Source organism: Haemorhous mexicanus, chromosome 2, assembly GCF_027477595.1.
Source record: "Haemorhous mexicanus isolate bHaeMex1 chromosome 2, bHaeMex1.pri, whole genome shotgun sequence".
In the NCBI taxonomy this organism is placed as follows: Eukaryota; Metazoa; Chordata; class Aves; order Passeriformes; family Fringillidae; genus Haemorhous; species Haemorhous mexicanus.
Genome location: NC_082342.1, coordinates 42,036,317 through 42,051,023, shown reverse-complemented (window position 1 = coordinate 42,051,023; position 14,707 = coordinate 42,036,317). Strand labels below are relative to the sequence as shown.

At 42.2% G+C, this 14,707-nt stretch overlaps 1 protein-coding gene across 3 annotated transcripts in view; it reads right to left on the bottom strand.

Annotated features, from left to right (window-relative positions):
* The window catches only part of HEPHL1 (hephaestin like 1), a 33,433-nt gene extending 21,057 nt beyond the window's left edge, over window positions 1-12,376 (bottom strand). For 2 of the 3 annotated variants that reach the window (XM_059838564.1, XM_059838565.1), the window contains exons 1-4: window positions 12,140-12,376; window positions 3,592-3,836; window positions 2,599-2,811; window positions 643-822 (exon numbers count right to left, since the gene is read on the bottom strand). In XM_059838564.1, the coding sequence (XP_059694547.1) occupies window positions 643-822; window positions 2,599-2,811; window positions 3,592-3,836; window positions 12,140-12,309 (808 nt within the window). In that variant the 5' untranslated portion in view covers window positions 12,310-12,376. Of the gene's footprint in view, window positions 1-642; window positions 823-2,436; window positions 2,524-2,598; window positions 2,812-3,591; window positions 3,837-12,139 lie in introns of those variants that run through there. The other variant, XM_059838566.1, reaches the window with a different exon arrangement.
* Between the last annotated feature and the right edge of the window lie 2,331 nt (window positions 12,377-14,707).

Here is a 14,707-nt window from a genome sequence, read left to right as displayed (position 1 = left end):
TTTCCTCTTGTCCTACATCATAAATATACCATTATATGCCAGGCTCAAGCAATTTAGATTTGAAAATTTTATCAGCCAAATCAGTGAAGCCAGCTCTGTCTTCCTTAGCTTCTACATCTGATAATATATGTGGACGCTAGGAGAATGAGACTCATCTTTTGCAAAATATTTTATTTCCTAGGCTCCCTGGAACAAACAAAATATACAGAAATATCTGGAATCAACTTCTTACACCAAATGTCCAAATGACGCAAAGTACCATTGGACAGTATATCTCTGAAGGGCAGGAGTGGTTATACCAGCCAGCCAACCACCCACAAGCCTTTTGAGAATTCTTTCAATACACACACCTCAAATTGCTCTGCAACTTTCTTTGCTCTTTTCGCAGCTGGACAAAAATCTGTTGCCTAAGATAAAATGTTAAACAAATGTCAGAGCTGGGCATGAAAGCCAAATCTCCTTTCTGCAAGTGTCATGCTGTTTTTGGGGAGAGGTTTTTATCAATACAGTACTTCAACATTCTGACCCATTCCTTGCTGACCCAGATAAAGGAGAGACATCACAGGTGACAGAGAGTCCTAGTGAATTGAAAAGAGCCTGGTCACTGCTGTAGGTCACCATTTACTCAAAAGTCCTCCTCACCATGCATTCGGTTGCTGGTCTGGAAACCTTCATCCTCTTTGTTAACTGTGTCTGGTTCTAAGCAGAAGGTGTTTATATTCTCATCGAGGTACCAGCTGAAGTTTTCATCTACAATGCTAAACATCAGGGCAAAAGCATTAGCAGCACCAGTCCCTTCTATTCTGGTCTCATCTGCAGTTCCTAAATTGCAAACGAAAAGGAAAGTGATAAAAAAAGCCTGGGATGGGATTGAATTTAAAAATGACAATAACCTTGGCACACTCAAGAAATACAGTTCATTGCTCACAGTCTGCAGGGCAGGATGAATTTCACCCATTTTGCTCTTCTAAGGCATTTTGACCCCCCTCCATCAGACTTTGAACAGATGAATGCCTCCAGAAAGCAAAGCTAAGCTCAGTCAAGCTGATACCAGTTCAGTATCTCTTTGGTCTGACATGAGCACAAGCACGTGCAAATATCTGTTGTCCCATTTCCCCACTCCTTGGGTCATTACACCCAACGCTGTCCCTTAGTCAGTGTCGGTTAGCATCTGTGTTCCTGCACAGTGAGCCAGGTCATGAGCTGGATCTATCCAGAAACCAGTGACTCATGGGTTTTTTTACCAGGAATTAAGGAGTGATGAGTGGTAGCCTGCATTTCTGTTGCACTGAAGTGAATGCTCAACCACACCCCCAGAGTGGCCCTCTAAATGTGGCTCACTCTCCACAGACTGACAAGGAATCCAGGAGAGTTATCTAGGACTAGATACTTAAATTTAAAAAGGCTGAAGACAGGATGAACAGAATTTTTTCCAGCTAAGTTCAACATCATTATCCCCATATCTATTTGGGGAGCAACCTGAGACCATAGGACTGGTGATACTGAGTAGTCTGTTATCACCCACTGGCAGGTGTAGACTTCATTGCAATCAGTCTGTCACTGATCCCATGAAAACTTTCCTTTCCTCTGCCTTCTCTGGGAGGAAGCTCAGAGTCTTGCTCTCAGTCCTGTGTCCACCACCGCCAGCTGGAGACTACATCATGTAGGCATCCTCCTTCATGAATTCAAGGCCAAACATGGAGATAATCTGGCCTTTCAGGCTAGGATTGTTTGGAATATGCTGTCTCCTAGCTTCATGTGTTATCTTGTAGTTATCAGCTCAGTGTCACATATTCAGTTCTGTGGATTTCAAAGGCTCTTGAGGAGAATGTAATTCTGAGACATTATCATTGTGTGAGTTAAGCTGCAAACCAGGCCTGTCCTTTCCACATTAAAGTCTTTTTCTTCTTCATAGTTAGAACCTGCTTCACTTAGAAGTACTGCATATGAAATCAGGGCTGATTTTGTACTCCGGGAGTTACTGAAAAGAGGTGGCAGAGTTACGTGCCCAGGGGAAGAAGTGGCAACGACTCAGCTGATGAAGGGGAGAGGGCTGGTTCATGATGGCTCCAGCACAACATTAGCATGCTATAAAATATTCAGGACAGGCTGTTCCATGCACATCCTCATAAGGTTGTGAGATATAACTTGTAAACAAAAATAAATACATACTCTATGTGGAAAAAATGACAAAGATCGTGCTTTCAAATATGTACATGCTAATGCCAAATTCACCCACCCAACTCTAATTTGATTTCCTGAGCAGTAAGTCCTTTGTTCATGCTGAAACTTCCCCAGTTTGGGAATACTTATTTTTGATCTCGGCCACGACGGGTTGGTCACAGAGCGTGCTGCAGTCCCTCCACCAGCCGAGGAAAATCTATCTGAAGCCAAAGGGGAGCAGGAAGGGGGGTGTCCCAGAGCTACAATACCTACCCTGGGATGCTCCTGGAATGGCCCATCTATTCCTTGCCCCTTTTTATGGGCTATGTAGGGATAGACTCTAGACCATCATGCTTAAACCTGTAAGCAAAAATGACTGTTAAGATGCCAAGCTTGGCAGAGGGGCTTGCTCTATCAGTGTTTCTAGCTCAGTACCTTTTTTACACACCAGCAGAGGCCCAATTAAACCAGATGCAATATCTCTTGGTGTGTCAATGTGAGAATGGTAAATCCAAGTCAAGCAGTTTGAGTCTGCCAAAGTTGGGGAATAATCTTTCCTTACTGGCCATGTGTATGTGTAATTTCCACCGGGAACAACAAAGTCGTCCTCTTTGCTTTTACCGCCAGTTCCATCTGGATAAAGTGCTCCTAATACATAAAAAGGAAAAAGGAAGACTTTAGCCATCCCCTAGTTGCTTTTGTTAAATAAACGTGCAATTTATTCTATTTTAACTTGTATTTATAAAATAATAGCAGCATTCACAAATACAGAATCGTTGAGAAATTTTGAAAAAACTCAGAATTTCTGTCAATCTCACCACAAATATATTGGGAGTTAAAATCCATTTTTTATTGGTAGATAAGCCTTTAAAATGCATTTACAGGCTCCATTTCTTCCTAGTCTCTTCACTCTTATCAGTCATCTAGAATTTTGTTATCTAACAGTGTGTATTTTTTCACAGGAAACGGATGAGAATACTGACTGTAGGCACATCCACACAATCCTCTAACAAAAATACACATGCATAGGTCTGGGATTCTGAAAATTAGATCATGTCTGGTATAGGCTAAAAGAGGGGAAAACATTTAGTTGCAAGAACTCCATCTGTTCAAATAAACTAGAGGCAGAAGGAAGGAAGGAAGATGTTTTGGTGAGTTATGATTCAGAAGAATAATTCAGGCAAAAAGACCCATCTAACCTGTTTCAGTACTGGGTTTATCCCAGGTGTTGAAAGTTCGTGGCAAAAAGTTTTGAGATGCGGCTGTTCCTGGTTTTAGTCATCAGCTGCAATTACTGATGAGTTTATGAGAGGGTAATCTAAAGTCCTCTGATGTCAATGTCAATGACAATAAATACTGGGACAGACTTGTAGCCATGATATTAGTTACTCCAGGGAAAAGGAGAGGAAAAGGCAAGCCAGGTTTTACCTTCAGAGTCCTTGTCATAGAAGACCCCATGTGGGTGCACAGAGTATGGACGGGAACCAAAGTTTTTCAGATGGATGATAAAGACATCCTCTTCTTCTGCCTTCAGGACTGGGCCAAGGAACCCCAGCCATTCTGCTTTGGGGATCTCCTGAGAGTAAGTGTCATCTGTGAATTGCCTAAAAAGAGCCTTTTTGTACACACGTCCTATCCGGTTGGCCCCTCTGGTTGTATACACACTTGCAAACCTGGTGTCGGGAAGGGAAAATTTGAGAGACAGTAAACCCATCTTAAGAACTGATCAAATAACTGGTGCTTGCAGTGCAGATAAATAGTTCCCTGGGACACATCTCATGGCTGGTGGAATTGAATTAAAGCTCAGGAGTACATCAGGGCCCTAAACCCCTTTCTGTACAGTAACAACCATCCCGCTTGCAGGTCCAGTCATTAGCACTGTTGCTCCAAGCCTTCATTGAGGACCAGCCACTCAAGCCTCCAGCTGCTCAATTTTAACAGCTTCTCCTTCTTTTGGAGGTTTGAAACATCAGCTCTGAAAACATGACTGTTCAGAAGGAAAATAAAACCAAATTAAGGTTTTTCAAAAGCCAATAAGAGAGATTCTAATCAACCAGCTTGACTCCCTGGAAGAGTAGCATTAAATGTGTTTTGCATGAAATGTATAACTTCCGCATTCCAGAGTCTATGTTTATAGCAACTTCAAGTGATGGAGAACCCACCATATGGTCAGTGGTTAGCATAACTTTTAAATACCTGCTCCCTTCGAAGTCTAAATTGCTTTTGCAGTCTAATATCATCCAGCTCCACACTCCAACCACTGGTTCCAGTCAAGTTCTCTCTCTCAGATCAAAGGAGCCACACGCCATCAGAAACTCCTTTTTTATGCAGACACTTGCATGAGTTTTAATTAATTGACTAAATTGCCTCCTACCCTTCTTCTGGACAAACCAAGCACACTGACACTCTTTATGCCACAAATCTTATGCAAAGGTCTCTTTTGAAAGCAAATATTTCTCTATCTCTGTTGAAGTCTGAACAAAAGAATTCACACAATAGGCAAGTAATATTCCAGCTAGGGCCAGAGATGTTCTCAGTCAATATTTCTTACATAACTGGGAATGAATTTTGCCCTTTTAACTAAAACAACATACTGATGACCCAGTTAATTCTATCTGTGATGATATAAATCCATTTTTAATTCTGTCCATGTTACAGCTGGTAAATATGATACACAACCTTCATCCCTAATTATAACACTCAATGAAGGCAGAAATTAAACCCTTTGCTACGCAGCAAGCAGGGGATTGTATGACCAATTTCACCATAATTGACCATGAGTTTTTTCATCCCCTGAAGATTCATTGGACTTTCATGCTTCCTAAAAAACCCATCAAAAAGTTTAACTAAATTTTCCTGAAGTATCCCTGGCAGAAATAAAGCAATTTCATATTTATTGTGAGACTTTGACTGGTCAGTTCACTTGCTTCACCCATTTCCTTTAGATTCTTTTGTGAAGTGCAAGCAACCAAAGTGGAGCATGTCACATAAGTTGAAATGCATTATTTGCTTTAAGTTCTTCACCTCAACATCCACTTCTCCCTCTACCCAAACCTTTCTATGATTCTGTGATTTCTATGACACCATAGCACACAACAGCCCCCTATTTGTCGTCATTACACCTCCATGATCACTGTCTAAAACAGACCCCTGACGTGATCCAGATATAAAAGCCTCCAAAAAGTACATTTTTTCATTTGAAATGTGCACTTTATAAGAAGCCACAAGTTTTTGCAGCAATTAAAACATTGCCAATATTGCTGGGGCAGAAACAGTGGGGTAGGATGGGGGGGAAGGGACAGAAGCTTCTCATTCTGCTTCTTCACAGAATAGTGTATGCCAGATAAATACATCCCAAAACCAGGGTTAAGGAATGAGTTTCCAGGAAATTTGAATTTTGAGTGAATTAGCAGGTCTGTAGTCTGTAGACATAGCAAGACCTGGCAAGTCACACCACATTCACCACGGAGAAGATACCTTATATTGCCTGGGGAAGAGCAGCTACCAGAGTGTTTACCACAGAGTAGGAGGTGGTGTCAGTAGGAGTGCAGTGTAAATGCACATGCTCCCTTACCTGATGGCAATGTATTCACATGGCTATGTCCTAATTTGAATTACGAATTGATTTTTTTAAATAGTTTGTAAGAAATTTTTTCTAGAAAAATTTCAAATCCATTTTTTTCAGAAAGTCCCTATTTTCAGGAGATATTTTTCCTCAGGTTTTTTTTTCCAATTTCACCAGCCACCAAATATTTTGATGCAGTGGCACCATGCTTTTGTCATGATCACAGTGTCTTTATGTCCAGACAACACTGCACACTCTCTCATAACACCCCTGGGATACACTGTCTCTTCTGACAGAGAATTGTACCCCAGAAAAATGCACTTCTTAGTCAGGCTTTGTTAAATGCTTTACATGAGCCTAGCCCCCTTTAATACATAGATTGTGATCTCAAAAGACAGCCAGTTATCAAAGTTCAAGAAATTACTGTGAGAAAACCCTCTAGACTTAGGCACTGAGAAAGTCTCAGTGTCTAAAACTATGCTATAATATCTGGATCTGTGCTTGCCTCCTACTTAAAGCCATCTAGAAGTCAGGAAAAGAAGTCTTTTAGTGTTAGCTTTCTGAAAGGAGGACTATTCAAATGGGTGCAGTGGGTATCAGCTGCAGCCAGTCACAGTGTAGGTGATCTGTGTGTACAGTGATATATTTTCAGCACATCCTTTTGGTTGCCCTCAGTACCTGAAAACACTCAGGTTACACTCAGGTTATTCTGAGTCCCATTCTAGGTGCCCAGGCTGTCCCATTTCATCCAGGAGGATTTTGGGGGCCCACCTCAGCCTTCCCAAGTAGCTGGTAGCTCCATGCCTCTACAAGTGTTGCTGCACGTCACATTACAACGCCTAAAGTCCTTTTGCAGAAGGAATATCCACACTGGACTGACTGCCAAAATGTTTCTTATATGTCATTCCTCTTTTGTCACAAGAAGACAAAGCTTCTCCCTGCCACTGCATATTCGCTTGCTCACTTCAAACTGCTTCATCCCCCTGATGGCTTTGTGATGGTGCTGTCTGAACCTCTTCCATCTTTCTGATCTACAGATGTAAGAGCTGCTCCTCTAAATTTTAACTATTTCCCTCCAACTCAGTTGTCAGCCTGCACTTCATGTCCATAAAGTCATGATGCTCAGACAGCCTTTCTTCCTACAGTAAAGGGGAATACTCCATCCTCTGGGGCAGCATTCATGCAAACTTCCTGAATTCCCTTTCATCTCCTGCAGTCAGGCCAGTCCTGAGGTTACATATAGAGATAAGCAGGTTTGCAAATCGACATAAAAAGTCTTGTTCTGACTAAGAAAGACATGTAAATCCTCCCTTCATTTTTGTGTCTGATTGCATTTTGGGGCTTGACCCCTCTCAGCACTTCCAAAGCTCCAAGAAAAGTTGGAAATGCACCTGAGTGGAACAGTGAATTATTAACAGGGAATAAACTCTAGTTCTTTAAAATAAGTGCAAGCATAGTTATAGACATCCAGTTCACTGCAATGACAAGCAGTACAACTCTTCCACAGAAGGAAAGAGTAAAGCAAGAGTGTCACATAGATTCCACTTCAAATCAAGACTAGACATGCAGACAATTGGTCATTTCCAGGTAGGTCCATGTGTGAAATGTAATTTGTACACCTATTTCTTTTATCACACAGAAGACATGTTTTGCCATAATTTTTACTGTGTTTGTGTTACCTTCGATCTGAAGGCTATGGCCTAAGAGAGGTTATGTTTTCCAAGAGGGGCTTACATGAGCACTGTGTTACAGTGAGCAGTAAGAAATGGGGGGACACCCAGCACTCAGGATAACTACTAGATGGGGTGTCCCAAATTTTCTCCTGTGGTGAACATTCCCAATAGCTGCTGTACACTCCTGGATGCAAATGCACACAAATGCAAAATTGTTGTTGTTCCATTAAAGTCCCATAGACTTTACACTCATAGCCATCATTCTGGTTTAAACAACCATCTTTATAGGTTTATTCCCTAAAATCTGTAGATGGTGAAACCTTCCTTACTCTCTACCCTCTTTACATGCTCTGGGTTTGGGTTTATAACCATTTTATTTCATCAAAGTTCCTGAGGCTGAAGTAAACCAGGACAGTGCCAGGAGAGGGCTTCAGACTACTACAATTGTTTTAACCCCTGGGTCACATAGCCTGTTCAAAATAACCTCCAAGAAACCATGACTCCCACGCCCAGGCCAGTGCAATGTCTGTCCTTGAGGGATGGCCAGGGAAGGGGGACCAGTGGTGCCAACTCACCTTTCTAAATGGCTCCCTGACCACAAAGCGTCGAACAACAAAGTTGAGTGTCCTCAAAAGACAGAGACACAAAGCCCTCAAAGGATGTTTTTAGGCTTTTTCTGACCCACATGAGCCACAGAGGTCAATAAAATCCATGAAATCTTAGATGAGGCTCTGAGGTGTCTCTGGTGTGGTATGATGGCTTCGCTCCTACAATAAACTTGCCCCTGAAGTCAGTAACCAAGCTCCTCTCAGGCTTCATTAGAGCCAGGATTTCACCTCAAAATACCCTTTTGATGTTGACCCTTCCCACAATGATCATCTCTGCTGTTGCAATTGGGTTATTTGGCCTCATAATGACTCAGCCATTAGTGTAGCATCTGTGACGACAGTTTCACCGTCATTTCTCTGGGTGGGATCTCCTCACAGGCAAATTGCACAAACTGTGTTTGATGCTGTGCTAACAAAAAACACCCGTTAGTGTTGGTGGGTGCAAGACTTGGCCCAGATAAATAAATGTAGGATTGGTGGCCTAAAAAGAAGAGCTGCTCCATCAGGCAAAACCTACTAACATCTACCACCAGCAGAGCAAGATTTAAGCATCCATCATATAAACTCGTATCAAGGTAAATTCAAGGGATTATCAACTAAACTTTAATCCTGGGGGCTGAGCTACAATGAGGAAAGAATAACTGGTGGATGTCAAACCACAACACTTAGGTATATTTTCCTCTTGAAGGGCCATTTTCCATGTGACCATTAAAGAAAGCAGAAAACATCCAGGCTCACCCTCCTGCAGCAGCAATACCCATGCCCTAACTCACAAAATCTCTCTGGGATCTGCAGCACAACCAGCAGCACTGAGAGCACTTGCACCCTGTGTGTCCAGTCCAGCTTGGTTTAGTGATGTCAGCTCTCCCAGCAATTATGTCAGGTGGGGAGGGACACTGACCACCTTCCCAGCTCACCTATGCTCAGTGGCCGTAACCCGGACCTGCGATTTCCAAAGCCTTATGTGCTCCAAAAATTGTAAGTTTAATTTCTGAAGAGAGAACAGAGAGTGAAATGTCTTGGTTTTACTCACAATACTCCAAATTATGAGAGCCAGTAGAACAGCTTGAGGCCTCAAGCTTAGACAAGACAAAGGGAAGAGGTGAACAGCCTCATTAGTCTTTTTGCTTTACAATTACTGATGTCCAGCAAGATACTTATTCTGTCCAAGCAGCAGGCTGGCTCTGGAGCACTGCAGTAAGGCAAGGCATAATAAAAAATTATCATCCAAGCAGAATAATTCTGCTAAGACAGGGCTCATTTGGGCTAATCAGCTCTGATGAGAGGCAGTCTTTTCAGCTCACACCCAGGCAGGTTCTGATGCAGCACTAGGATTCCTGGCTCCAGAGGCAGCTCGCTCAGCACCAGCACAGCAGGAACTGAGCAGCATAGCTGTCTCTAGTGCCAGAATCTGGTTTCTAGCTCCATGCTTCATCTACCAAAACCCCTTTATCTTCTTTATTACTGAAAACTAAACGTTGAGGAAGTTGTTATTGACTTTGGCAAGCAACATTGAAAATCATCTCTTAAATATCTCTATCTGATCCAGGTAATGTAACACTTTCCATTGCACACTTGCTAATTCAGGAGTTTCATTGAGTACTGAGGAATAAGTGGTTTTGATTATATCTCTGTGGACAAGCTGGAATCAAAGGGAACATTCCTTTTTGTGTATGCACCAATTATTTTAAAGGTAATCAGCTTGTCTGCAGCCTCTTTATCTTCACTTCGCTCTCAATAAAACTGGGATAGTGCCCCATCAGATGGGTGCTGTGAGGATGCTTCACAAGGTGAGAAGTGCTTGGCTCAGCGAGCCTGAGTGTAGCTGCTTGCAGAACAGAGATGGCTCGAAAGGCATTCCTATCCCCACCTGGAAACTGATCCTTGAACTTTGCTTCTGGAACTACTTTTTTTATAATATCCGTAGGAACCAATTAATTAGCTGAAAAGTAGCTCATTATTATACTGTTTTAAATTTACATTAGAGATTATCCTAAAGAGCTGAATAGTCAAAATAGCTATTTCTGGTTCACTATTTAACCACATGCCTATGCAGACACTATTATCCCAGAATACAGTAATTTATCCTGCCTCAATTCAATATGGTTTAAAAGCAGAGTAAAATAACAAAAATCACTTAAATATTTTGCACGTAGGGAGTTTGTGGCAGACATCTCCCCAGCTTTGAATGTGTAGTCTAGATTAAAATCCTCTGTGGGTAAACCTTTTGTAATTAGCATTCTGTAATTATTACATAGCCATGGTGTCTGAAGACATAAGGTATCCTCCATCCCTGTGTTGCCATTTAGTAAAAAAAATTGCATTTATGTCACAAACTTAAAAGTAAATGTGCCACTTGATGTTCAGAGAGCACAAAGTGCACACAGGCTCAAAAATACAATTTACAGAACAGATTCCAATCTCTCTGTGGTATCTCTCTATTGAATATCTCTCCATTGAAGTCGATTTATAATTAGCTGCTCTTCAGTTAATGCTGTACTACTCTGTAAGAGATCTGTAAGAGATCTTCTAGTTTATTGAGTGGAGGAAGTTATCCTTTGCTACAAAGGTTAAGAAAGTGAGAAATTCAGGCATTTAATATAAATTAAGAACAATTTTTCCTGTAAAGCTTGTTTTCATGGTCTGGGAGCAAACTATTAACCTTAATTCTACCCATAAATGTAATAGCTATTGACTTGGATGCCATCTGGGACCTCTAGCAATTAAAAGCTTAAGCATAAATTTGTGTTGAAAAATAAAACTCTTTCTCATCTCCTTCTTGTGACAAAATAGTTTATTTTATGAAATTCATCTGAGAGTGATTCTGAAATTACTTACCACTAGAGACATGTCCAGACTTGCTTGGGATTTCCTGAAAAGTCAGAGAGTACATTTCCATTTCTAGCTTCTGGGAGGCAGCATCTAGCTCCCAGTGAGCCTCCAAACCTGGTACAGAGACCAGGACCTCCTCACTTCCTTACAGCTCCCACTCCAATCCCAAGCCTAGACACTGAGGAGGGATCCCCAAAATACCTCTAGTGTGTCAAAAATATCAATGAAATGTTAAAAATATTCCCACACATTTGAATCCCATGATGTAAGAAGCAATGGTTTTCAACAAAAAGAGAGTAAATTCAGATGTAAGAAAAAAGTTTTTAATAATGAAGGGGGTACAACACCAGCACACATTGCTCAGAGAGGTGGTGGATGCCCCATCCTTGGAAGCTTTCAAATTCAGCTCGGATGTGCCTCTGAGCTACCTGACCTAGCTGAAGACGACCCTGACCATGGTAGGGGAGGTGAACGAGAGCACCTTTAAAGGTCCCTTCCAACCCAAATCATTCTTTAGAGAGGCACCAGGCATTGGAGCCATCTCCATGGAACATCCAGGCCACCTCTCCTGCTCTGGGAGGAACACACAGCCAGCCCCAACCGTGTGGGCATGAGAACAGACACCTGTCTCACTGGCCAAGGCAGGATCCATCACAGTGCTCACCTACACTCTCCAGTTTCAGAGCTCACCAGGAATTCTGTCTGACCATTCACTGTTTTGCATCTAAGCACCTATCCATACACATTTCCAAAATGGAAGTCCTCACAGTTGTAAAGATTGCATGGATATAGGGACTTGTATCCCATTTGTAGGTACTATACACATCTGAATTTCATAATATCTTACCAAGTTACCCAAATTTTATCAGGGGAAATACTTAAAATTACATAATATGCCAGTAAACAGGGGTTTGTGTTTTACTGCAAAGACTCTACTTGGTTATAGCAAAGTTGCAGTTTGCTTTTTGATACAAAGTCCCAAGGATACCTGCATCTCTATGAAATACGGGTAGGGGATTTTGAGCCCATACCTGATGCTTTTTTGACAAATATCAGTTCATTAACATCCTCTTCAAATACATGCTAACTATTACCTTGCTTAATCAACCACAATGGAGGAGAAATCAATCAAAGTCTACTCTTGCCTTGAAACTGAATTCCCACCTATGGCAACATCATCAGAATAAAAACAAGGCAAAGGCCATCTTAAGACATTTGCAGCAAAATTACCACATTAACCAATTTTGTTTTGGAATTGTTGGTACACCTCCAGCTTGCCCAAGCCCCCAGCCACTTACTTGTCCTCTAAGAGGCTTTGCCCTGTGATCAGATTTTTCCCAGATGGTGCATAGTCCCAATTCTCTTCCACAATCCCGAGGTAGTAAGTTCTGGTCTTTGCTTCCACCAGTGCCCACAGCCAGAGGAAGCCCAGGGCGCGGAGACGGCCGCCGCGCTGCGCGGGAGGCATCTGTGGTGCTGACTGCGAGGCTGGCACGGGCAGGCGGCAGCAGGATGCACCACAGCGAGCTCACCCCTCCCTCCCTCCCAGCTCTCAACAAGTTATAAATAAGGAAGGGACAGAGCAAAGCTCCTCCTTTCCGGCAGGTTAGGACTGGGATAGGTAGAGAGCCGGGCTATGCAGAGCAGGGAGAAGGTTGCTGTCATGGCAGGACCTTTGCCAATCCTTTGGTTAGTGAGTAAATTACTCACTTGCCTGTCCAGGCTAGAGACAGTTGGTGGTTTTTAGAAGGCTGGATGCTTTTTAGTCCTCCTTTTTCCAGACTAGATGATATGGCATATTGGGGCAGAGGAGGGTTTAGTGTTTTTGACATCCTTTTAAAACTCTGTTTAAAAAAAAATTATTTTGACTTCTTGATCATGTCTGAAGCATCTTGTTGTCTTCATTGGGTTTTTTTAATGACATAACTCTAAGTGATAATCCAGCATTATTAGAGGGAGCAAAAGAATTGGCCAGTACCTCTCATAATTTTCTGATTTATTTATTATGACTGCAATTGTTTTGAATATATTCAGTTTTAGAGTGCCCAAAATGAGGTACCTTTTCACAAGCATCCCTGGAAATTAGAGCCCTTATAAAAGTCTTTCCATTTGGACACCTAAGAATTGAGGCACACGAAGATCACCCTTTTATTAACCTTGGCAATTAACATGCCCACGTAGCTCTCTAGAAAATCACTCCCTCGCTTTACAGCCTAACCTCTTCTAAGAGGATATCTGTGTTACCATCTTGGCAAAGCCCAGTGTAAACGTATACTTGATAGGATAGAATATTATAAACCACTTAGGAAACATCCCAAAAAAATGCCATCTAGGTGACAGGACATTTTGCAAAATCATACCACTCTGTTCCTAATTTTTAAATGACTACAAGTATAAAAAGTTGCAGTTCTGAAATAGAGTTCTTGAGACTCATTGCAAGCTTTAACAGCTGTGAAATTCCCCTTTCAGCTCCAGAACCATCTGACCTCTTCCTGTGGAAGCTAATGGTTATCCATGACTAGGGATGCAGGGGGCTTCAGAAACAGATTTGGAAGTCACAGGTCTAATGCTGTCCACCGAGATGTAGCTCAGGAATGTGAATGATGTTTCATGTGGCAGTCGGGTGAGGTTCACCCTCTGGCATGTGACAGTGATGGCCACATCTATGGTCAGCTGTGCTGAGCTCCCCTCTCCTCGCTGGTGTGCAGGTGTCTCTGAAGTCACAGAGAATAACTCAAAAAAACAGGTGCTGTTCCAGAGCAGCCTAGCTGGACCTTGATAGGTTTCATCTAAATTAAGAGACAAGGCACCCAGACACATGCAGGACTGTGTTGAAGAATTTTTTGGTGGTTTTAGGCTATGCTTTGCATTTCTTTAGCTATGAGGACTAATATGTGGGTTAAGGATACAGTCAGACGAACTGCAAATGGTCAGCTTTACACAGTTATAAAAGCAGGAGTCCCTTGGTCCCCAAAATTCTCACTGATACATGCTGATGTTCATTTGCTCATGTCAGTCAATCAATGAACAACGAGAAAGAGGAGAGGTGATAGGACAACACAGGTGTTGTGCAACAGGACAATACAGGTGTCGTACAGAGATCCTGATCCTCAGAGGCAGCACCTACAGTCTTCCTGATACCCTTGGACACCTTGCTGATCTCTTCACTCTTCTGCTGCAAAACCACACTGTGCCCAGCCTCTTGTCTTCTCACATCAATCTGTATCCTCTCTTCCAAAACACTGATACTCTCAAGTCATCTTCCTTTTCCTCTGCTTTATTGTGTCACTTCGTTGCGTTACTCAAATGATGATGACTGAAAGCACTGTGATTTTAACAGGCGTAATTAGAAAGCAAAAGAAAACACAATGACAGTGGGAGCTGAGCTGAGCTTTGCCAGCCCGTGGCACAGCCATCGAGCATGCCCCTGGGGTGGGACAGACAGGCCAGCTGCTGGGCTACAAACCTGTGGAAAGGCCAAGGGGACATTTGGAGGCTAAAAGAATCCTACTGTCATCTTTTCACAGGGCTTAGGAATACTTCCCTTGCCCAGAGGAGCTCTCCTGAGCCCAGAGGAGTTACAGACTTCATCACCTGTCACTCAAGCACCTGCATTTACAAGAACTCGTGCCTGTTATGCAAATATTCATTGTCATAGTGTAACAAGCATTTGCATTCGAGTAGGAAATATGTTTATTTATAGGGCACTGTGTACTTTGAATGAGATTGTGTGGAGCTCAATTGCTTAAATCAGCCATTTGCATGCCATTAGAGATATGTAAGGACTGAGTACAGGGCCAATTTAATCTAGACAGTGTTATTATGATTTCCTGTCCGTGTGCTTTCTTGTAACTAGAGATTTCTGT